The sequence below is a fragment of the Trichosurus vulpecula genome, chromosome 7 (assembly GCF_011100635.1).
Source record: "Trichosurus vulpecula isolate mTriVul1 chromosome 7, mTriVul1.pri, whole genome shotgun sequence".
Classification (NCBI taxonomy): domain Eukaryota; kingdom Metazoa; phylum Chordata; class Mammalia; order Diprotodontia; family Phalangeridae; genus Trichosurus; species Trichosurus vulpecula.
Window position 1 is genome coordinate 81,843,091 of NC_050579.1, and position 24,051 is coordinate 81,867,141.

General features: G+C 38.8%; 1 protein-coding gene across 2 annotated transcripts in view; it reads right to left on the reverse strand.

Moving 5' to 3' along the window:
• FAM120B (family with sequence similarity 120B) overlaps nucleotides 1–22,681 on the reverse strand; it is a 134,619-nt gene extending 111,938 nt beyond the window's left edge. Inside the window, exons 1-3 of one of the 2 annotated variants that reach the window (XM_036767302.1) lie at nucleotides 22,562–22,681; nucleotides 10,545–11,579; nucleotides 3,410–3,590 (exon numbers count right to left, since the gene is read on the reverse strand). In XM_036767302.1, the coding sequence (XP_036623197.1) occupies nucleotides 3,410–3,590; nucleotides 10,545–11,558 (1,195 nt within the window). In that variant the 5' untranslated portion in view covers nucleotides 11,559–11,579; nucleotides 22,562–22,681. The remainder of the gene's footprint in view (nucleotides 1–3,409; nucleotides 3,591–10,544; nucleotides 11,580–22,561) is intronic. The other variant, XM_036767303.1, reaches the window with a different exon arrangement.
• Between the last annotated feature and the right edge of the window lie 1,370 nt (nucleotides 22,682–24,051).

Sequence of the window (24,051 nt, forward strand, 5' to 3'; positions counted from 1 at the left end):
TTGGCAGGATTTGTGATGACATTGTTATGGGACAGATACTCTCCTTGAGGAAACTTCCTCTACTAAGGCAGAACTGGGGACTGGACTGGGGGCAGTGAAGATGGAGAAAATACTATGAGACCCAGTGAGATCCCGGATAGAATCCCACCTCTGATATTGTTAACTTTTTATTTATTTATTTATTTTTAAAATTTATTTAATATATTTAGTTTTCAGCATTGATTTTCACAAAGGTTTGAATTACAAATTTTTCCCTGTTTCTACCCTCCCCCGACTCCAAGATGGCATATATTCTAGTTGCCCCATTCCCCAGTCAGCCCTCCCATCTGTCACCCCACTCCCCTCCCATCCCCCTTTCCCTTCTTCTCTTGTAGGGCAAGATACATTTCTATGCCCCACTGCCTGTGTATCTTATTTCCTAGTTGCATGAAAAAACTTTTCTTTTGTTGTTGTTGTTTTTGAATGTCTGTTTTTAAAACTCTGAGTTCCAAATTCTCTCCCCTCTTCCCTCCCCACCCACCCTCCCTAAGAAGGCAAGCAATTCAACATAGGCCACATGTGTATCATTATGTAAAACCCTTCCACAATACTCATGTTGTGAAAGACTACCTATATTTTGCTCCCTCCTATCCTGTCCCCCTTTATTCAATTTTCTCTCTTGACCCTGTCCCTTTTTGAAAGTGTTTGCTTTTGACTACCTCCTTCCCCCATCTGCCCTCCTGCCTATCATCCCCTTTTTTTATCCCCTTCCTCCATCTTTCCTGTGGGGTAAGATACCCAATTGAATGTATATGGTATTCCCTCCTCAGATCAAATCCAATGAGAGCAAGATTTACTCATTCCCCCTCACCTGCCCGCTCTTCCCTTCCTACAGAACCACTTTTTCTTGCCACTTTTATGCGAGATAATTTACCCCATTCTATGTCTCCCTTTCTCCCTCTCTCAATATATTCCTCTCTTATCCCTTAAATTGATTTTATTTTTTTAGATATCATCCCTTCATATTACTTACCCTGTGCCCTTTGTGTGTGTGTGTGTATACATATATTCATACATACCTACATATATACATACATAGACACAAACATATGTATATATATGTATACACATATATATATATATATGCATATTCCTTTCAGCTACTATGATATTGAGGTCTCATGAATCATACACATCATCTTTCTATGTAGGAATGTAAACAAAACAGTTCAACTTTAGTAAGTCCCTTATGATTTCTCTTTCTTGTTTACCTTTTCATGCTTCTCTTGATTCTTCCGTTTGAAAGTCAAATTTTCTATTCAGCTCTGGTCTTTTCACTGAGAAAGCTTGAAAGTCCTCTATTTTATTGAAAATCCATATTTTGCCTTGGAGCATGATACTCAGTTTTGCTGGGTAGGTGATTCTTGGTTTTAATCCTAGCTCCATTGACCTCCGGAATATCATATTCTAAGCCCTTCGGTGCCTTAATGTGGAAGCTGCCAGATTCTGTGTTATCCTGATTGTTTTCCCACAATATTCAAATTGTTTCTTTCTGGCTGCTTGCAGGATTTTCTCCTTGACCTGGGAGCTCTGGAATTTGGCGACAATGTTCCTAGGAGTTTTCTTTTTGGGATCTATTTGAGGAGGCGATCTGTGGATTTTTTTCAATTTCTATTTTACCCTCTGGCTCTAGAATATCAGGGCAATTCTCCGTGATAATTTCTTGAAAGATGATATTTAGGCTCTTTCTTTGATCATGGCTTTCAGGTAGTCCAATAATTTTTAAATTATCTCTCCTGGATCTATTTTCTAGGTCAGTGGTTTTTCCAATGAGATATTTGACATTGTCTTCCATTTTTTCATTCCTTTGGTTCTGTTTTATAATACCTTGATTTCTCATCAAGTCACTAGCTTCCACTTGCTCCAATCTAATTTTTAAGGTAGTATTTTCTTCAGTGGTCTTTTGGACCTCCTTTTCCATTTGGCTAATTCTGCCTTTCAAGGCATTCTTCTCCTCACTGGCTTTTTGGAGCTCTTTTGCCATTTGAGTTAGTCTATTTTTTAAAGTGTTGTTTTCTTCAATATTTTTTTCAGTATTTTTTTGGGTCTCCTTTAGCAAGTCATTTTCTTGTTTTTCATGGTTTTCTTGCATCATTCTTATTTCTCGTCCCAATTTTTCCTTTCCTTCTCTAACTTGCTTTTCCAAATCCTTTTTGATCTCTTCCATGGCTTGAGACCAGTTCATGTTTTTCTTGGAGGCTTTTGGTGTAAACTCTAGGACTTTGTTGACTTCTTCAGGCCGTATGTTTTGGTCGTCTTTGTCACCAAAGAAAGATTCCAAAGTCTGAGACTGAATCTGGGTGTGTTTTTGCTGCCTGGCCATGTTCCCAGCCAACTTACTTGACCCTTGAGTTTTTCAGCGGGGTATGACTGCTTGTAGAGCAAGGAGTACTTTGTTCCAAGCTTGAGGGGATGCACCGTTGATTTCAGAGCTATTTCTATACAGCCAGCTCTGCCACACCAGCACTCCTCCTTCCTCAAGAACCACCAACCCAGCCCTGATGCAAATCTTCAGCAGGCTCTGCACTCCTGCTCTGATCTGCCACTTAATTCCTCCCACCACGTGGGCCTGGGGCCAGAAGTAACTGCAGCTGTAGTTCTGTAGCTGCACCTCCCCTGCTGCCCCTGGGGCAGTGGCTGAACCTCCAGTTCTGTCCCCCGCAGCTTTTCCCACTAACCTTCTCTGTTGTCTTTGGTGTTTGTGGGTTGAGAAGTCTGGTAACTGCCACAGCTCACTGATTCAGGGTGCTAGGGCCTGTCCTGCCCGGCTCCTGGTCTGGTTGGTCCTGCTGCCTCCCGCACTGAGCTCTGCTCCCCTCCACTCCGTGCGCCATAGACCTCATCCAGCGACCATCCAGGCTGTCCTGGGCTGGATCCCTGCTTCCCTCTGCTATTTTGTGGGTTCTGCAGTTCTAGAATTTGTTCAGAGCCCTGATATTGTTAACTAAAAAAAAAAAAGGCAATGCCTTTAAACAGCCTTGAGAAGAAAAAAATTGCCAGATATTTTGTAAAATTATTTTATAAAAATACTTTGAGACTAAATATTGTCCCTTTAATAGTAAACATATCTTGTACTCTTAGAAAAGAAAAAGATGTGATGTTTTTCAAAATTGATCTCCTTTTAAAGAATGTAAATGTAACAGGCTGTAGAAAAAAATGTATTTAATGAATTTTGATTGCTTACTAATTATATGTAATGCCTCATAGAATTTATCCTAAATTTTATACAGATGTAAGCAGTAATATCAGTGAAAGATTTTACCAAAAAATTAAACCCCATTTAATTGCCTCCATATACTAAAAGAATGCACTAGAGTAGATCAGGCCAGCTTCTTACACTTCAGCTTTATGCAGCACCGTCAAGTCTTACCTATACTGTCTTCCAATAAGAGTGAGTAAATATGCTGCCGAGCAGGACGGAAAATAAGTGCCTGGCCAGGGAGTTCTGGGTCAAGTTCATCTTCCAATGTGTTGCTGCATTCAATTTCTCCACTGCTTAGGATATTGTAGACAAGGTAGTTCTCAGCTCGGACATGTTGTTCCTTAGCTACCTGTTTGAAGAAAAACAAAACAAAGTTGATTCTCTTTTTGACAATAAATTAGTAACTAAAAAAGGGCAGATCTGTGCCCCAAAGTCAATCAGACACAATCTTGGAATCCTGAAAAAAGGGACCAATTAATCATACCATCTTCAGATCTCATTAACTACAATATGAAGAGTTTAATCTAGAAGGATGATTCCCCGTAAAGGAGGTTATCACCCCTTCCAGGTATTTGCATGCTGCATTAAGAGTAAGTTCACAGCTTGCTATACAAAATATAGATCCATGAAGTCTTTGATTTGTGAACTGAAGATGTAAATGCTAGGCAAATTGTGAATATCATAAATTTTGTGAATGAGAGATGGGCTTTTTGGTGTTATATAAAATAATATGGTGGTCTTGTTAAAGTTAATACTTAGCTGCAGATGAGTTATAAAGACATTTGAGTGTGTTCTCCCTCTACTGAGTCTAGATAAAATGCAAAGACAAATTCACTGGTACTGTTTCTTCAGAGCAAGAAAGTGAGACTAGTAATTTGAAGGTCAGCAATATGTAAAAATAGATTTTAAAGTTATTTTAATCCATTATCGTATTGTGTTAACTTGATAATCTGAAAAATTGAAGATGACCAAGAAATGGCAAATACTTTGACACAGATTTAAAAGACAGAAAACTTTTCACAAAGTCTTGTCTTGTTCTCTTTTCAGAGCACAATTACAAAATTTGTTTTCCTGTTTTTTTGTCTTTTCTCATTGGCCTCATTTTAATTATTTCAAAAGAGATAAACATTTTCATTATTCTTCTTGGAAAAGCATAATTACTTGGTAGGCTGGACACCAGCTAAAATTTCAGTTCTGGCTAACATAGCAAGAAATGTGATATTCTCTTCTGCTGCTGCAGAGAAGAGAGGATGTTAGTCTTTTACTTCATTTTAATCAACCAAATCTTAAATTCAACATGCACAAAATTGAACTCATCTTTCCCTCCCAAATGCTCCCTACTGCCAAATTTCCCTGTTCTTGTCAAGGGCACCACAATCTTCCTAGTCACCCAGGCTCACAACCCTGGTGTCACTGACTTTCTCTTACCTCACCACCTCCATACCTCATCTGTTGCCAAAGGCTTGTCGATTTCACCTTTGCAACATCTCTTGAATCCTAGCGGAGGCCTTATCACCTCGTGCTTAGACTACTGCAATAGTCTGCTTGCTAGTGGGCCTACCAGCCATGCTCTTTCTCCCCTCTCCAGTCCACCCCCTACTCAACTGTCAAATCGATCTTTCTAAAGTACAAGTCTAATCACGTCACTCCTCACCTGAACACCCCATCCCTACCCACTAATGAACTCCAGTAGCACCTATGATCTCTAGGATCAAACAGAAAATCCTATTTGGTGTTCAAAGCCCTTCATAATTGTTCCTCCACCCCAATCTTCTTACATTTTACACTCCACCATGTATTATTCTTCAATCCAGTGGCACAGGCCTCCTTGTCATTCCTCAAACAAGACCCTACATTTTTCAATTGGGCATTTTCACTGACTATTCCTTGTGACTAGAGTTCTCTCCCTTCCTCATTTCTGCCTCCTTGCTTCCTTCAAATCCTACTTAAATATCACCTTCTAAAGGAGGCCTTTCCCAATTCCTCATAATTTTAGTGCCTTTTCCTCTACTGATTATTTCCAATTTATCCTGTATATTATTTGCTTGTCCATATTTATTTGCATATTGCCTCCCTGATAAGAACTGTGAGCTCGAGGGCAGGGACCATCTTTTACTTTTCTGTTTCCTCAATACCTGGCTCGTAGTTTAAAAAATATTTATTGATTGACTCATCCAGTAAGATGCTTTTCGTGCCTGTCCTCAAATTTAGATATATCCCATTTTGATGATACAGACATTTTAACATAATCATTAAATTAAAAGAGGTGTAGAGAATGGTGGTGTTTGAGCTGCATCTTGATGGGAATAAGATGAGGTAAATTAAACATATGTAAAATAGACTCAAAGAAATTTTGCAGGGTGAGCACTAATAACTTCACTGATCAGGAAAAGACTCTTGTAGGAGGTGCCACTTAAGCTGATTTTGAATGATTATGGATCTCCATTAAAAGGCTCTGCAATATTTCAGAGCTTAATGTCATACCACGCTATCCAAAAGCAGGAACATGTAGAGGACATCATCAACTACATGGAATCCTTCTTCGACCTTGATTCTGCAGGGGATCTCCTCCTGGATAGTGTCGAACAACTCTGGGGAGCAAACGTCTCCCCAACTTATGCATTGTTTGTCTTTCAAGGAATAAATGGGGGATACTTTTTGGAAGACAGACTTTGAGGTGGTTTGTCCCCTGAATAAATTTGTTTTTTAACAATAAATAATAAGCAAATGGGTTCTTGTATTGTCCCAATCTTTCAGTCAATGTGTGATGGTACCATGGAATGTCTTTTGCAAAATCTTCAAGGATGTCCTTGGTGCATGTATAGATTATTTTCATGAGATTTTGTGTAGGTAGGAAAGTAGGAATATCAACGTATTCTCTAGACAAGATCTCAAATGAAAAATTTATTAGAACTTTACTAAATGTCATGGCGCAATGGAAAAAAATGCCAGTCTTAAGAGTTAGAAGAATGAAGTCTGAGTCTCAACTTGTATAACCATGGGAAAATTGCTTAACTTCTCTAAATTTTAGTTTTCTCATCTAGAAAATGAGGAAGCTGATTTTGGAAAAATTTGAAACTATACTAGAAAAGTGACTAAACTATCCATATCCTTTGACCCATTGATTTCACTACTGGATGAAGTCCTTTAAGACCATCATGGAGCAGGAAATATATATACCTAACCCCACCCACCCAAAAAAAAACAACCCAACAACCTGATAGCAGTACTTCAAACTGTAGAATATGAATATAATGGAATAGTACTAAGCCATAAGAAATGACAAACAGGAGAAATTCAGAGACACTTGGGCAGACTTGCATGAGTATTTATATAGTAAAAGACTTTCCTCAGGACAACTCTAGGAGATAGTGACATACTTACTCTCCCTATTTCACAGATGAGGGCAGTGAGGCTCAAAGATGCTAACTGATTTGTCCATGGACACCGGTATTAAGTTTCAGAGCTACTGCCAAAATCAGGTTTATTTGTGTACTGTTTCTGACTCTGGTGCTAGTTGCACTATGCTGTTATATCTTGTATGTAATAGCCAGTTCACATTTCACATACTGTAAAAAACTGATTACAAACACCAGCAATCCAGGAACCACTGTCAACTTCATGAGTTAATACATCTCTAACCCCAGTTTTCCTAAAGAAAATGCTATCAGAATGTGATCAAAATAATACAACTATAAGCTCTAAATGATTTAAAATATAGTGATCCTAATTATTTTTCTGTAGGAAATCAGAGAAGGCAGATTTATTTGATGCTATTTATTTCTTCCCCCTCCCCCATGTGTTGACCTAATAATACAAAATTGTTTTAATTATGGTGTCAATGGGGAAAGTTTTAGGAAAACACACAGCCTCTGAATTAGGTCCCAGTTAAATTGTAATTGGAGTAATTTGTTGAATTGTTCATTCAACAAATATTTAGAGTCTATTATGTGCAAGGAATGTGAACATTTCTTGCTTGATTAATGGACTGAATGGAAAAGTTGGTGTTTAGTTCATCAGGTGTACTCTATAATATAAATCTAGATTTGAAAACTTTTCAGTCTTTGAAGAATTTTATCATCATCATAATCTCATTTTGCTAAGCACCTTCTAACAGCAGGCCATTGTTCTTGTAGCTACAGATTCACTGTGGTTTGAAATTATTCTCATTGTGAAACACCAGCAAAGAACAAGATCAAAAAGGGAGAAAGAGATGATACCTCTTCAATAAATGCTTCAAGATAAGTAATATGTGATGGTTTATTACACCTTTTCCCTATAGCAAATCTTTCAATGTTAAGTCTTCAATTCTTCCCTCTCCTTCACCCCTCATATCCAGTTAGTTGCCAAGTCCGTCAATTATGTTTCTACATCTTTACCATCCTACCCTTCTCTCCATTCATACAATCACCTCAGTTCAGGCACTTATCATCTCTCTCCTTGACCAACGCAGTAGCTTAATTGGCTTCCCTTCTTCCAGTCTCTCCCCTCTCTAATCTAACAACCACAAAGCTGGCAAATTAATATCCCTAAAGCACAGATCTGAACATATGTTCAGTAATGGGTGCCACAGTTTAAGAAAGACATTAATTAGCTGGAGAGTGGCCAAGAGGGTGACAAGGATGGTGAAGAGCCTTGAGTCCATTTCATATGAGGCTCAGTTGAAGAAACTGGGCATATTTAGCCTAGAGAAGACTTAGAAGCGGCAAGAAGGCTGCCTCAAAGCATCTGAAGGACTGTTGTTATAGGGAAGAGGCACTAAATATGTTCTTTTTGCCCCAGAGGGCAGTACTGGGATAATGGGCATAAGTTTCCAAAAAGCAAATTTAGGATTGAAATTGGGAAAAACTTCCAAATAATTAGGGCTGTCCAAAAGCAGATTTGGGCTGTTTCCCCTCACTGGAGTCTCTCAAACAGAGGCTTGGACACTTGCTAGGTATTTCTTTGTGGGGATTTTTTTGGTGTCTATGTTAGACTAGCTGTTGAGGCTCCTTCCAGATCTCAAGTTCTATGATACTTCCTTGTTCTAAAGGCAAATCACTGTTAGGTCTCGAATACAGCATAAACTCTCATTTACCATCCCTTCCGCTAATTCACATTTCTCCTCTTTCTATTCCCTGCATTCTGGCCCTAAGAGCCTGTCTGTTGTTCCCTGTACACAACATTCCCCTCCTGCCTCCATGCCTTTGTATACAGTGTTCTCCAAACTAGGAATACTTCCCCTCTTCACCTACATCTACTGGAATCCCTCACTCCAATGCTCAATGCCACCTTCTATACATGGCCTCCATCACCCCAGTAATTGAGGTTCACTCTCACCGAAGCACTTTGTGTGTTTTGTATTTAATCGTCATTGTTCATGATGTTTCTCCCAGGGAGAAGTAAGCTCCCTGAGGACAGGCCTGTTTTCATTTTTGTTTGTATCCCCACTGCCAAAATCAGAACCTGGCACATACAATGTGCTTAATAAATAAATGCTTGTTGAATTCCTAGGTGACCTTGCCTATTCTGCTAATATTTAGAGGTCCCTTATTTAATCTCCTCTCTACCTCAAAACATTTCTGTCTCTGTACCAATTCTCTGATCTTGTCTCAGAGAAAAAGGTACCTCTCCTTTTTTTCTAAAATCTTTTCACCTATATTCTGTCCCATTCCCCTCCAGCTTCTTGTAGACCTTGTTTCGTCTCCACCACCTCCCACCTCCCCCATCTTCAAACTCCATTTACCAGCTTCTTCCCCTGTCTACAAACAAGTACATGTCTCCCTCTCTTGACCCAAACTCTCACCTGCTATTGCAGCTACCCAGCTCTCAATTGTTTCTCCTTCCTTCCACTGCCAAACATTTTAGACATGTGGTTTGTACCTACTGCATGCATTTCCTCAGTTCCCCCTTGTTTCTTAATATCCTACAATCTGACCTTCAACCCACTATGCTAATGAAACTGAATTCTCAAAGATCTCCAACGATTTCCCAATTGCCAAATCCAATGTTTTTCCTCCCTCTCTCTTACTACTACGTGCCATCCCCTTCATCTGGAAAGTTTCTAATCCCTTCATGACATTACAAGACATGATCCTGGTTGTTCCCCTACCTCCACGAAAACCTTCTTATTATTTTCTCTTCTATCTCCTGACCCTTAAATGTGACCATTTTCTAAATTTAGTTCTCAGCCCTCTGTTATTCTGCACTCTGTAGTCTCTTTCTTGGGGGTATCATTCACTTTCTCAGGCCTCAAAAATCTTTATTCAAATGATTCTCAAATTTGTATTTCTAGCCCTAACCTCTTTCTTGATATCCAATACTGCATCTTCAAATGTTTACCAAAGAGTTCCAGCTGGACGTTTTGCTGGCACCTTAAACCTGATATGCCTAAAACCAAACAAATAATTATTCTGAAAAAAAGCTGCATCTACCTTCCTTACTTCTGCATGCTTAAATTCCTCCTAGACCCTTTCTCTCACCACCTAGTTATCTAATCAGTTACCATTCCCTTCCAATTCTTCTTTTGTAACGTCTTTCACATCCCAATTTATGCCCTTCTCCCTCATATCTGAAACCACAGCTATCATCCTATCCCATCCATCTTCTTGCCTCTGGTATCTCCCTTTTCCAGGCCACCGAACACAACATCACCATCTTCTGAAAACATCACTTTCTTCAAGTAACTCCTCTCAACAAAGGCCTTCAAGGTTTCCCATGACCTGCAGAATAAATGCCAAATATCTTAGCCTGACTTCCAATACCCTATATGCTCTCATCCCAAACCACATTTCCAACCAATCTTTCATAGCTCTCCTACAAAAATTCTAACTCAAAATTCCCCTGGGGAACCCCGATTGTTCTCTTCATTATTCCTCTAACTCATCCAGTGCATTCTGGCCTCTGTACTTTTCACTCATGCCATACTCCCTACCTGGAATCCATCCTCTGTCTATTCAAATTCCACCCATCCACCCATCCTAAAAGTTGAAGTACTATCTCATCAAGAAGATTTTCCTTCCCATAATAGCCCAAGGTGATAGCTCCCTCTATGGAAGTTCTATTTTCTATACTATTCTTCATTATTAAATACTACCTTGTATTTTTAATAAACATTTCATGTGCACATGTCTCATCTCTCTAACTAACATCTCTCTAAACTTTAAGGTCTTTGAGAGCACAGACCTTACTTTTTTGTGTGTATCCCTCTCACCCTTAAAGGACCCAAAACATTGCCTTGAACATGGCAGGTATACAACAAATATTTGTCGATTGACATTTTTAGTCACCACGTATTAAATTTTGGGTGAATATATCCAGGTACCTGTAAGATCTCTGGGTCTGAACACATGGTTGCTTCTTGCTTGTCTGATGTTTCCAAGCTGGGTTTCTGGAGAAGCCAGGGAGACTGTTGCCCTGGAAGGAGATAGGATGCCACCCCTCTACAAAACACAGCTTTATTTCGTCCCAAAGGTAACATCTCTTCCAGGTCTTTCACCCCCTGCTGCAAGTGGAGTACCCTAGCTATGTAGTCTGCCACAGCTAGGATTGTGTTGGCTCTTTTGTCACTGTTCTGTTTAGCAGAGGAATAACCAGACAGGCATTTTTGCCGAAAACTTTCCAACATGCCTTCTGGAACTGTATCATTGCCCAGCAGGCAGGCCAAAAGAGGAAGATCTGTTATGTTGAGACCCAGGCTATAGCAAAGGTTCTCTCTTGAGAACATAACAGTAACAAGACGGTCAAGCTCGAGCTTACTAATAGAAAAGTAAGGGCATGTATTAAAGATGAGATAGTCGGTATCTTCTCCAAGAATTCCCAGACAGTTATTTTGGAGACCATAAGAAGCCACTTCATAGTCTGCTTCTTTTAATGAACACACAGTTTCCTGACCGAGAGATTTTAAAGCAAAACGTGTAAATGTGGCCAGTCCTGAGGGAATGAAGAACATATCTCTGCCTGGTTGCCGCCTATGGGTCTTCACGAACTGAAAGATTCTAGATATCTCCTTGTTGTTTCTGAGTCTCCGTTTCACCCATTCATGTCTCTTATTCTGCTCGACTACACCATCAAAGAAGAACACCAATTTGATGCCTGCTGTAGTAAAAGCTTTAATGAAATCTTCTAAGACAGAAAGATATTCCAGCCACTGGCCACCACAAACCCAAGATTCTGGTGTGTACCAATGTCTAAGACAGCACATGGCATCAACAACGATTACAGGAGTGCATCCAGGCTGGCGAAGTTGGTATTTTTCTGCCATTTCTTTCAAATTTACTACTGTACATACACTGGGACAGGCATTTGCCACAAATCCATGTAAACCTCTCACACCCATTGTTGAAGTCTTGGTATTAATCTGAAAATAAATATAAATATGGTTAATCATTCATTTGGTTGATGCAGCCAAAAAAAAGTATCTTTCAAGTCCAATACACAATAATATACAATCTATATACAAAGTTTATCTTCCACTGAGGGGTAGCTTTCCCTGAGACAAAATTATGTACTGGTTTAGAGCTTTCAGAGGTTTCTGACAGAAAATGAAGAATACCATATTAACTAGAAACTTTATATAGATAAAATACAGCTATTAAAGCTCAAAACTGCACTAAGATCCTCTACAATTACTTGGGTTGGAATTCGGGAAGGACAATGGTAATCATTTAAGATCTCCATTAAAGCTACTGCTTCAACAAGTTCTGAAGCCAAAAACTAGAAGAGAAATATACTTTTCAAAAAGTCAATGTCTCAATTCTAGGCATTTTGAATAGGGTGATTAAAAAAAAAGCCATTTTGCCAAGTGATTGTCATAACTAAGGAATATAAGATCATAGATCTAAAACTAAAAGGACCTCAGAGGCCACCTATCCCTCATTTTACAGATGAGGAAATTAAGGTCAAGAGATATTAAATGACTTGCCCAAGGTCACAAAGATAAGTAATCTTTAGAGGTGGAATATGAACCTTGGAATTCACAGTTGGTGCTATTTCCATTTCCCATAAAATAACAGCATAGAACCTAACTTATGTGGGAAACTGGTCCATTTTTTTTTCCATTTAGAAAAAAAAAAAACCTTAGAATTCAGCATTTGAAAAAAATTTTAAGCAGTCCATTCACATTATATACATTCAATCAGATAATAATGGTCCATCAATTGTCAGACAGCATACTACTAAAATTTTTATTCTCAGCCTAATGATCATTTAATTAAGGATTAGGTCTCCCATAGGGGCTCTTGTCATATCAGAAAGATGTTTTTTAGAACAATATTTAGGAACCAAAGAATAAATCCAAGTACATTTTATAATTTTGCTAAATTTAGTAACAACTTTTGATATGCTAATAGTTCCTAAGAAGAGCAACTAACAGTTGAAAAAGCCACTGAGTTAAGCAAAGGTGCCAAAAGGAAATATTAACTATTACCCATGACATATAAGCAAAGGCATGAATAAATTCTTGACATTAACAATGTGTTAGACATCTCAGCGACAATGACAGTATGATACTTAGTACTTAGTATACTTCTTTCAAAACCTGAAAGTATGTTGAAATCTCAATATAACAATTATACATAATCTATATATGTATATCTATATGTGTATGTGTGTGTGTATTTGTATCTAACTATACACACACATGCATACATACATTCATAAAACTAAATTCCCAATGTGGTAGAATTTAGTATAAGAAGATCTCAGATTCCATTCAAATATACTACACTGTAGAATAATCTCACATATAAACTGGGCTGTTGCATGGAACTGGGGGCATAAATCTTATCTTTTACTGAGGCTATTTCTAAAAGGGGAATATTGTTGGTAATTTATGTTCACAATACCTTGGCACAATAAATACAGGGTAAGGTGTTATCTTCATTTAAGAAGGGATGCAGGGACCAGAAGAAAGTTAGTAAGTGAATTAGGCCATGTAAGAACCGAAAACAGTCATCTGGTCTCTTGAGTCAAATCATGTAAACTTAATCTATTTCTTTTAATAAATAGACAAAAAATTAAAGTAGTTGAATGTTCACAAATCTGGGTTCTGACTCTCATTGCTTCCTACTCACTCCAACATGTGGAGTCTCTCTCAAGGAAATGGGATGGCCTCAAACAGAGCATGAAGCCATAGGAATCTGGCCCCTATTATAACTATGGAGCTTATCCTGCTCCCATAGTTACTTGGCAGTGATGCTTAAGATGCAAATGAAGCCAACACAAACACTGTGGAGATAAATTTGGGAGATGGAGCAAAAATAAAACCCTCACTCACTCCCACCTTTTAGAGAAACACTGGCTCTCATTTGGGCTGTAGCTTCTGTCACATTTGGGTTGGCTGCCTTTCTTCACTAATAAAGGGATTTTTGTTTCAAGTATTTTCTACTGAAAACTGCAAGTGACAACACTGAATTTCTGAAAACATTCTCCTCTTTATTTTGCAAGGAGACAGGCTCAGTCTTTTGCTTTGATTTTATTCAAATGTTTTCCTCCTTTCTCAACCCAGTGAAAAAATTCACTGAATGTTTTAATTAAGCAGGTACGAGTTTTTCCTGTCTTTCACACTGCTGATTTCTCACATTTTGAATCACAAATTACTGCAGGAGTGTTACATTACAATGTGCTCTACAATGGCATTTAAAAAGAAAAATTTGGATAGGAAAGGGTTGGGAACTTGGGACATTAAAAGGTGCCTTTGGGTACTTCTGCTCCTCCAAAGCTTAAAATATTGGCCCCCTTCATCCTTTAAGTGCAGTTTCCAAACACCAACTTTGTGTTGTGGGAAATGAAATGTTTTAAGATGATAGAGAAAAACTGTGGCTATTACTATTGCCAAAAAAGATATGTTTTCTTTTTTAAGCCTTTCACTACTAAAGGCAAATCACTAGGGCTTTGCTCTTGCATACGCTAGTAAATGTGGCATGACAAATATATGGATATATAATATGTATATATACACATACATATATGTATACACAGTTACTGTAGAATGACTGAGGGCTGACACCGAACAAGTGGCAGAGTAAGTGAAATACTGTTTCTTCTCTATTCTATCCTGTTCTATGAATATTCCGTGGAAGAAAATTCTATGGGAAGCAGGATAGTGTGGTGCAGGGGTGGGGATAGAGAACCTATCTCAGAGTCAGAAAGACTTGGGTTAAAGTTCCACCCCTGACACACACTATACATACATGTACAGGCTCTCTCAGATTGTAAGCTCCTTGAGGGCAGGATCTGTATTTTGCCCCTGCCCAGTGCTTAGCACAGTACCTGGCATGTAGTGGGCACTTGATATATGTTTATTGATTGCTTGGTAAAAGCTATGTGACCCTAAACAAGTGGTTTAACTCTTAATGCTCTAGACAACTCTCGAACTTCCAGCTGTCTCCTTAAACTTGAAGATAAACTACAGAGAAGGTGCTGATTTGAATTAGTAGAGGAAGGTTCCTCACAGAGTTCCCTTTGCCAATGAAATCACAGGTCCAGTTCCTTTTTATGGATAATTTTAGTGCCATGAGTAAAAATGTCCCGTAAGGGATACCTAGGGGATACTACTGAATAGAACTCTGGAAATCTTTGGGAGAAAAAGCCCCAACCCAAAAACCTATGACTCATTAGGATCAGAAGATCCTGTTAGAAAGACAGCTAGATAAAGAGTAACCATGAATAAATTATAGAGTAATAGCACTTTAGAGACAGGATCTAAGATCCCAATCACTACATTAATCCTCTCATTCCATATATGAAGAAACTGAGGCTTGAGAGGTTAAGTGACCTGAATAAAACAAGAGAGCAAAACCAAACAATTCAAAAACACTTATCCAGAAAAATTTCGTAAATAATCTACACTGAGTCAGTCTTCCTGAGTATCCAGAAATTACTTAGAAAAGAAGCTCTTAACAGGGGATATGTAGATTTTTTTCAGGGAGGGCTGAGAACATAAAAAATTTTTTTTGACAACTGCATGTCAATATAAATGGCTTCTTTTGTAATCTTGTGTTTTATTTTATGCATTTAGAAAACAATATTCTAAGAAAAGGTCCATAGACTTCACCAGACTGCTAAGAGGGTACATGGCACAAAACCCCTAACTTAGAAGAATTTAAGAAAAATTGTATGGTCAATCTGAGTCATTCTAGAAGCTGGCAAAGACATTCACCAGATAAAGAGTGTGGATTGGTGCCTGCAGAACTACAGGTACATGTGCAGCCAGTAAAACTGAAGAGATGCGCAATTATAGACCTAATGAGTCAAAGCTGGAAAAAGTTGGTGTACATAGTGAAACATTCGAAACTGCATGTGCTTATTTTATTAAAACAAGCAAATATATTCATCAGTGATTAAAATAACCAGAATATTGCTCTTATAGTTAAATAAAATGTTTTACACATATATGTATATATGTATACACACATATATCTATATTTCTTTCTTTCTTGGTGATAACAATCCTCCCCATATCATGACAAAAAATATTTCCAAATATTTCCATCAAAATGTTTATCTCCCAATGGCCCTAACCCTAAATGTGTTTCAATTAATTTTGCCATTATCTCAGAAAACAATGGTGACTGTATTCTGTTGATAAAAATAGCTAAAAAAAAAATCACTAATTTGACATTAAAGTTGTATCTAGCTCTAAAAGGTAAAACAAAATATTTTTCTCTCCCCCTAAGGCCCCAACCCTTTGACTGTAACAAACTGAACCTTATCTTCCGATCTAAGTCAGCTTATCCCACTCCTTATCGAGGTCTTTCTCCTATGGACTACATCCCATTCTATGCATGACCTTGCTAATGCAGTCATTTCTCCTCTCTCATACAGTTTTAATTTCTTCTTTTCTACTGGTTCTGTTCTGTTGCAACCTTAGGTTCAGGTCTTCCTAAACCTAAAAAAAAAGTTCTTCTTTTGATTATTCTACCCCTTTGGGTGCATTTCTCCTTTATCCTGCCTATCACTGCCAAACACATATGCATCCAAGACCTCCATTTCTTTCTTACTACTCACCCACTCCTCAAATTCTTGCAATGATGTGTCTTCCATTCTCATCACTCTACAAAAACTACTATCTCAAAGATCACCAGTGACTTTACTGCCAAATTCAAAGGTCTTTTCTCAGTCCTGACTATCCTTGACTTCTCTGTAACATCTGATCACGTTGTCCATTCTCCCTCCTTTTTATTTTTGTCCTTCTTGGCTTTAGTGAGAACACATACAGCTCTAATTCTATGACCTTGTGATACTCAACACTCCTCTGCTTTTCTCTTTAATTGATCTCTTCCTCAGGTTTCTAAGGCCTTAATAGGTATCACCCAAGGTTTGCCTGTCTTGGCCCTATTATATTCTCTGACTATACTTCCTCACCTCTCTGCCCACCAGCAATCCTTCCCATCCCCACTTCAGCTATTACCTTTATTTATGCTCATGACTCCAGATCTCTACCTCTAGTTTTGACCTTTCTTCTGAGCTCTAGACCTATGTTTTCAAATGCTTAATAGAATCAGTCAATGCAATAAGCATTTATTAATGCTTATTATGTGCAAACACTATAATAAGTCCTAGGATATAAAGAAACGTTAAAAGAAAAAACAAATCAACTAAGAAGCATACATTCTAATGAGAGATACAATATGTAAAAAAACTAGGCATATAACTATATACAAAGTAGATGGAAGGAAATCTGAAAGTGGATGGCATTAGAAGCTGAAAGGACCGGGAAAGGCCTCCTGCAAAAGGTGGGCTTTGAGCTGAACCTTGAAGAAAAGCAGGGAAACTAAGGAGCAGAGATGAGGGGACAGAACACTGCAGACCTGGAAGACAGCCATTAAAAAGGCATGAGATAAGAAATAGAGTATTATGCTTGAAGAACAGGAAGTAGAATAGTGCAGCTGGATCATAGAAAATAAAGAAAACAAAGTGTAAGAAGGATGGAAAGGTAGGAAGAGGCAAAGTTGCAGAGTATTTCAAGGCCAAACAAATGACTTTATATGTGATCCCGGAGGTAAGAGGGAACCCTTGGAACTCAATGAGGGGGAAGGGGCAGTGATAAGGTCAGACCTACACTTTGGAAAAATCACCTGGGTAGCTCAGTGCAAATAGATTGGAGTGGGAAGAGGCACAAGGCAGGCAGTAAAGTCAAAAGGCTATTATCCAGGTGATAGGTAATGAGGGCATGAACCAGCATACTGGCAGTATGAATTGGAGAAAAGGGAACTTAAAGGGGTGGGGCATGTTGGGAAGGTAGAAATGTTAAAGAACACTGGCAATGAATTGAATAGGTGGGATGAGTGAAAGTGAGTTTAGGATAACAATGATATTGGAGGACTGGGTGATTGGGAGGAGGATAGTGGTGCCTTAATGACTATCTAACAACTTTGGAAGAGGGGAAAGTTTTTGGGGAAAGATATTAAGTTATATTTTGGACACAGTAAGTTTAAGATGCCCAGAGGATATGTAGTTAGAGATGTCCAAGGGGAAGTTGGAGATGTGTGATTGCAGCTTAGAAAAGAGACAAGAGGTGCATCTTTAGAGGTAATAATTGAATCCATGAGGGCTGATCACCAAGTGAAACAGTGTAGAAGGGCCCAGGACAGAGACTAGAGGGATAACCATGTTTTCGTGAGTATGACCTGGCTGAAGAAAGAGCAAAAAAGGCTGAGGAAGGGTTGGCTGGAGAACCAAGGGAGGGCAATATAATGAGAGAGTATCCAGAAGAAAGTGAAAGTGTCAAATGAAGCAGAGAAATCAAGGAAGATCAGGACTGAGAAAAGATCATTAGATTTGGGAATTAGGAAATCTCTAGTAACTTTGGAGAGGGCAGTTTCAGTCAAATGATGATTACACTGTAAGCTGGATTGAAAAGCATTTTAGAATAGAGAGTGAGAAGAGCAGAAACAGCAAGCTCAGACAACTCTTTCAAGGAGTTTTTAGTTAAAACTCCTTGGGAGTTTAGGGAAGGAATGGTATAGGATGATACCTGGTGGGGATGGTAGGATCAAGTAAATAGGAGACAGTGGGAGAGATATGTGAAAGAGATAAGATGAAGAGAAAGGGAAAAGTTTGGGGATGCTTTTTGTTCAAATTTTAATACAAGGTCATCATCTGAATATGTGGGGAGAAAGAGTGCTCTTAGAGGCTTGAGGAGAGGCAATGAGGTTTGAAATGACTGCTGTGGAGAGTGGGATAAAGAACTGATTATTCTACAAAATGCTAACAACGCATATACAAATAAACAAAAATAATATGATTTGAAGGGAGAGGACTGAGAAAATCAGAAAATTTTTCATGTAGGGACGTAGCACCTTAAGTGAGCTTCAAGCTTTGGGTTCTTAAGAGGCAGAGATGATGAAGAAGTATGTTCCAGGCATGGGGCAAAAGCACAGAGACAGGAGATGGAATGTCCAATCCAATAAACTATATTTTCAGCTACTTGAAGGCAAGGGCTTAAGTCTTATCTGTCTTTTTATTTCCCCTAGTCTTCAGCACTGTAATACACACACACACACACACACACACACACACACACACATATCATAGGATTATAGATTTAGAGCTGGAAGGGACCTTAGAGGTCATGTAATCCATCATACCCCCTTATTTTACAGATAAGAGAACCTCCATGGGACAAGAACATTTGACAAAAGCAAAACATTATGGTTTACAGTATGAGAAAAAAGATAGGAAAACTATATTTAAAAAGATGAAAGAATTTTAAAAAACATGAATCTAGAATCATTTGGATAAGCAGTCATACACATTTCAATAGGCCTGAGGGCATCACTGTATGAATGCACAGTAAGAACAATGTTCATAATAATGTTCCCAAATTATCTAAAAACAAACCAAATCACATTCAATATATTCTGTATATAAAGGTGTAAATGATTTGGAACTTAGAAGACTGAGACCACAAAGGCAACTCCAAGATTATTCCAGGAGAAGAATCATCCCTGGTGGTGAACGTTGAAAGATTCAAAAGGGCTGACTTCTGCTACTCCAAGTTGCAAGCATCCGAGATGGTGAGAGCCAGAAAAAAAGGCAGCAAGTCAAGGAAGAATGATGTAAGATAACTGACTAAAACAAGAGACACTTTTTAGAAAGATTTCAAATCAGAAATCATTAAGTTTTACTAAATTTTGTTACCCTGAACAACTCGTACTCTTAGGATTCTAGATAACCAAAGTTTTACTATATTTACACAAAGGCCTTCAAAATAATTTACACAGAACTCCATAATGCTGGTGTTTAAGGATCAAATTAGCATGCCTTTCTACCTCTGAACTTTTTACTCATAGCTTTTCTTCCACTTGGAATGCCCTTCCCTGACAATTCTCCACCAAAATCTTCCTAATCCTACAAGGTCCAAATTCCACCTTAATAAGTATATTGATATTATAACAAGTTTTTATTATGTGTGCTTATGTTTTGGGGAACACGGCAATAGCATCTACATTTGGAGTCAAAAAACCAGGGTTTGAATCCTGGTTCTGACAGTTAGTAGCTGTGTAACCTTAGATTGTTACTTAACCCTTGAGTTTGTTTCCTCATCTGTAAAACTAAGATGGTTATACATGCTGAGTACTACCTATCTTGAAGGGTTGCTATAAGGATCCAATATGATAATATAGGCAAAGTACTTTGTAAACTGTGATGCACTATATCAAGGTTAGTTTTGATGATAAGGATGACCATCTGAGACATAGGGAATTATAATTATCTGTATTATAATGAGCTATAATTAAAGTAGGTTCTATGTTCTTTGTAACACTTAATACTCTTTGGAGGAAAAACCAGAAACTGGTTTTAACTTCCAGCCCTGCACTGATTATGGTAGAGAATTTTCAGCTGGTCACTTAACCTATTCAGTTTCCTTTTTAAAAAAAAAGATAAAATTTGCTTCTCAGAATTTGAGGATTCTAAGTAAGTGTTCCTCAGTTATAAAGTTGTTTAAAACATACTTATATGTTATCAAATGTTTATTCTTAAGTAGGCATTGACATTTTACCATATACATCTTTATGTGCATAATTTTTGCATGTTGTCCTCTCATCATTCACATACCATCTCAACAAAAACAGACATATAAAAATGAAATGAAAAGTCATTTTCCACTTCTGCTTTTTGTATTTCTATAAAACTCAATTGCTAGTAGTCTCATTTTCAATTTAAATAAAGGGAAGAACCCAATACATACTTACTGAAATGAATTATAATGATATATAAAGCTAGTTTCCAGAAAATGTAAGCTCTTTGGGGACAGGGGCTGACTTTTGCCTTTCTTTACAATCCCAGTACTTGTTACGTTATAGGCACTCAATAAGTGCCAGTTGACTGACTTTTTCCATTTGCTAAACTATCATTCTACTGATCTTTACTTGAAGGAGGTGGCAACCCAGTAATGAAATAATGCTAGCAAGGTTATTTCACCAGCAAAGGAGTTCTTCCAACTCACCACTATTGCCTTCCCTCTGAGATGACCTCCCATTTACACTGTATACATCTTTATGTGCATAATTTTTGCATTGTGAGCTCCATAAAAAGGGCTATGCTTTTGTCTTTGTATCCCTACCGTTCCCTTCACACAGTGGCTGTCACATAACTAATGCTTGTTGACTGACTGACTGAACTTTTTAACGTGATAAATAGAATACTGCCAAAAGCTGCCAAAAGCTGTGAAAATGACTGGTTTTGTTTTAAAGTCAGAAATCCAAGTTATTGTTAGCTAAATGAAAAAATGCTCCAAATCACAAATAATCAGAGAAATATAAATTAAAGCAACTTGAAGGTTCTACTTCACATGTGCCTACAAGATTAGTGAGATGACAAAAAAAGGAATTGACAAATTTAGAGGGGCCTCAGAAAAACTAGTACATTAATACACTACTGGTGGAGTTGTGGATTAGTCTAAACTGTCTGGAAAGGAATTTAGAACTACAGCTCAAAAGGTACTAAACTACGAATGTCTTTTAACCAAGCATTATCACCCCTAGGTCTGCACCCTCAAAGAGACTGAAGAAAGAAGAATTTGGAGATTGATGAACAAATTTTGGTATATGAATATAATGTCAAAGTATAAGTGAGCAGAGCTGGAGAATAATTGACACAGTAACACCACTGTAAAGATAGTTTTCAAAGACTTAAGAACTTGAATCAACTCGATGACCAACCACAATTTCATTAGACCTAGGATGAAACACAATGATCACCTCCAGACAGACAAGACATAGGGTGCAGATTGAGAAATATTTTTTTTGGACATGGTCCATTTGGGAATTTGTTTTGCTTGACTGTCATGAGGGTTTTGTTTTTCTTTCCTTTTTTTTTTTTAAATGGGGGGGGGAATAGATTTGTGTTCAAATGAAAAAAAATTATCAAAAAAAAAAAGGAAATGCCTAGTTTCCAATCTGCTTCATTAGGTACCCTGCTGCAAAGATTTGTATGAACATAATATTATCATCATCTCACTGGCTTTACCCACTCCTAGTCATACGGGGACTGAAAAAAAAAGTTCTACAATAATGGAGTTCTACAATATAATTACATAATTATAATTCCGGTATACCTCAAATCATCATCTTTATCATCACAACTAACATTTACATGGCGCATTACGGTTTACAAAGTACTTAGTCTACATTGTTTTATTTGATTCTTACAATAACCCTTCGAAACAGGTAGCATACAAATAACTTAATGGACATTAACTTGGACATTGAGAGGTGTCCTGGACAGGGAAAGACATTCATTCATTCATTTATTTATTTATATATGTGGTAGCAACAGATGATTCAGGGATACGATTATGGGAGGCAGGGCAATGTTCTCAAGGACACAAGTACAGTTACGGTAAGAAGGGGGTTGAGAGAGAAGGGGTGGGTAGTATAGATTCCCAGGTAAAAGACCTGGGTTCAAATCAAGCTCTATTAGTGAGGGCAGCAAACGTCGCCTCCCCGAGGGGCTTCGATTTCCAATCATTCCAAAGCGCTGTAGGTCACAGTGCACAACAGGAGGGCGGGGCAAGGTCTGAGATGAGGAGGTAGGACATCCCGTGTCAGAGATGGGGGGGTCAAAGGGCACAGCCAGGGAGGAAGGACCGGGGATGGGAGGGAGGTATTAAGAGAACACAGTTGGGGATCAGGAGGTCAGAGACGAGGTTCTCGGATCTTCCCCCGCCCCAACACTGCTAGGAGGGGTGAAGTGGAGGGGGGGGTCGTCTGGAGGGAAATGGGGAGGAGGGGTGGGGAAGGGATTGGCACGCGGCAGACACGCACGCACCGAAGGTCCGCATGCAGAAGAGGGAAAGCACCGCAGGGGAGCCAACCCGCGGAGACCTGGCCCTACCTAGCGACAGCATCAAGGTCCAGTCTGTGACTTACACCTCGCTCTCCCTCCCCAGGCACCGCCGGGCCCGTCGAGGCTCCACTTCCGCTTCCGCTCGGGGGAGCCCTCCTCCTCAGCCTCGCGCCCCGCGCCGGGATGGCGAGTGCGCAGGCGCAGATGGTGCTCGGTTCCCTTGGCAACGGGTTGCTCCGGCTAGGAGGAAGAGAGGGGACGAGAGACTCTTCTGCTTGTGTGTGTGTGTGTGTGTGTGTGTGTGTGTGTGTGTGTGTCCATTTTGACCTCGTTTACGCCTGTTTTTGATGTCTTCGTAACTCTTAACGCCGAAAAGGCCGACCCTCTGAGGGTTAACGTAGAGCTGTTGGCCCGGGAGAAGCTTCCATGCGAGACTTTGAGTTCAGGGGCTTCTTCCTGTCAGTAGTTGGTCGCTCCGTAAGCATTTATTAAGCGCTTACTTCGTTCCAGGCCCTTATGTTGAGCTCTGGGGATACAAATAAAGGCAAAAAAGGGGGGAGGACAGCCCCTGACTTCAAGGAGATCGCATTCTAACGGGGAAGAAAATATGCAAAAAAATTCTGTATAAAAGAGATACATATGGGGCAAATTGGAAGTCATCCCATAAGAAAGGCACTAGCGTTAGGGAGGACATGAAAACGATCTAGAAGAAGGTGGGATTTTCTTTTCTGAGAATACAGTCTTGTGGTGGGGCACCTTGTTCATCAGTTTTCCCTGGAGGTAAACTGAGGCATCTCAAACTCAAAGTTAATAATAGCCAGCATTTATCTAGTACCAACTACCTGATTAAGCGCTTTACAATTATTACGTCATTTAATCCTCACAACAATCCTGGGAGGCTGGCACTATTATTATTCTTATTTTACCAGTGTGGAAATGGAGGCAAACAGAAATTAAACGATTTACTAAAAGTTTCTCAGGTAATAAGTGTCTGAGGTCACATTTGAACTCAGATTTTCCTTATTTCAGACCCAGCATTTTATCTTCTGTGCTACCTAGCTGCCCTAGACATATCCTAAGTTAAACATTAAAGTCCTAGTTAATGTCCTAGACGTTGAGTATCCTAAACAGAACTTTCCCTCCAAGTCTCACCACTTCCAAACAGCTAAAACGGATCTTGAGAATGAGAAGGGACTTTAGAGAAAATTTAGTCTATTTTTTTTTGCATGCCAAAACAACTTTTTTTTAATTGAACATCTGCTTTTAAAACTTTGAGTTCCAAATTCTCTCTCCTCTTCCCTCCCCACCCACCCTCCCTAAGAAGGCAAACAATTCAACATAGGTCACACGTGTATCATTATACAAAACCCTTCCACAATACTCATGTTGTGAAAGACTACCTATATTTTGCTCCCTCCTATCCTGTCCCCCTTTATTCAATTTTCTCCCTTGACCCTGTCCCTTTTTGAAAGTGTTTGCTTTTGACTACCTCCTTCCCCCATCTGCCCTCCTTTCTATCATCCCCTTTTTTTATCCCC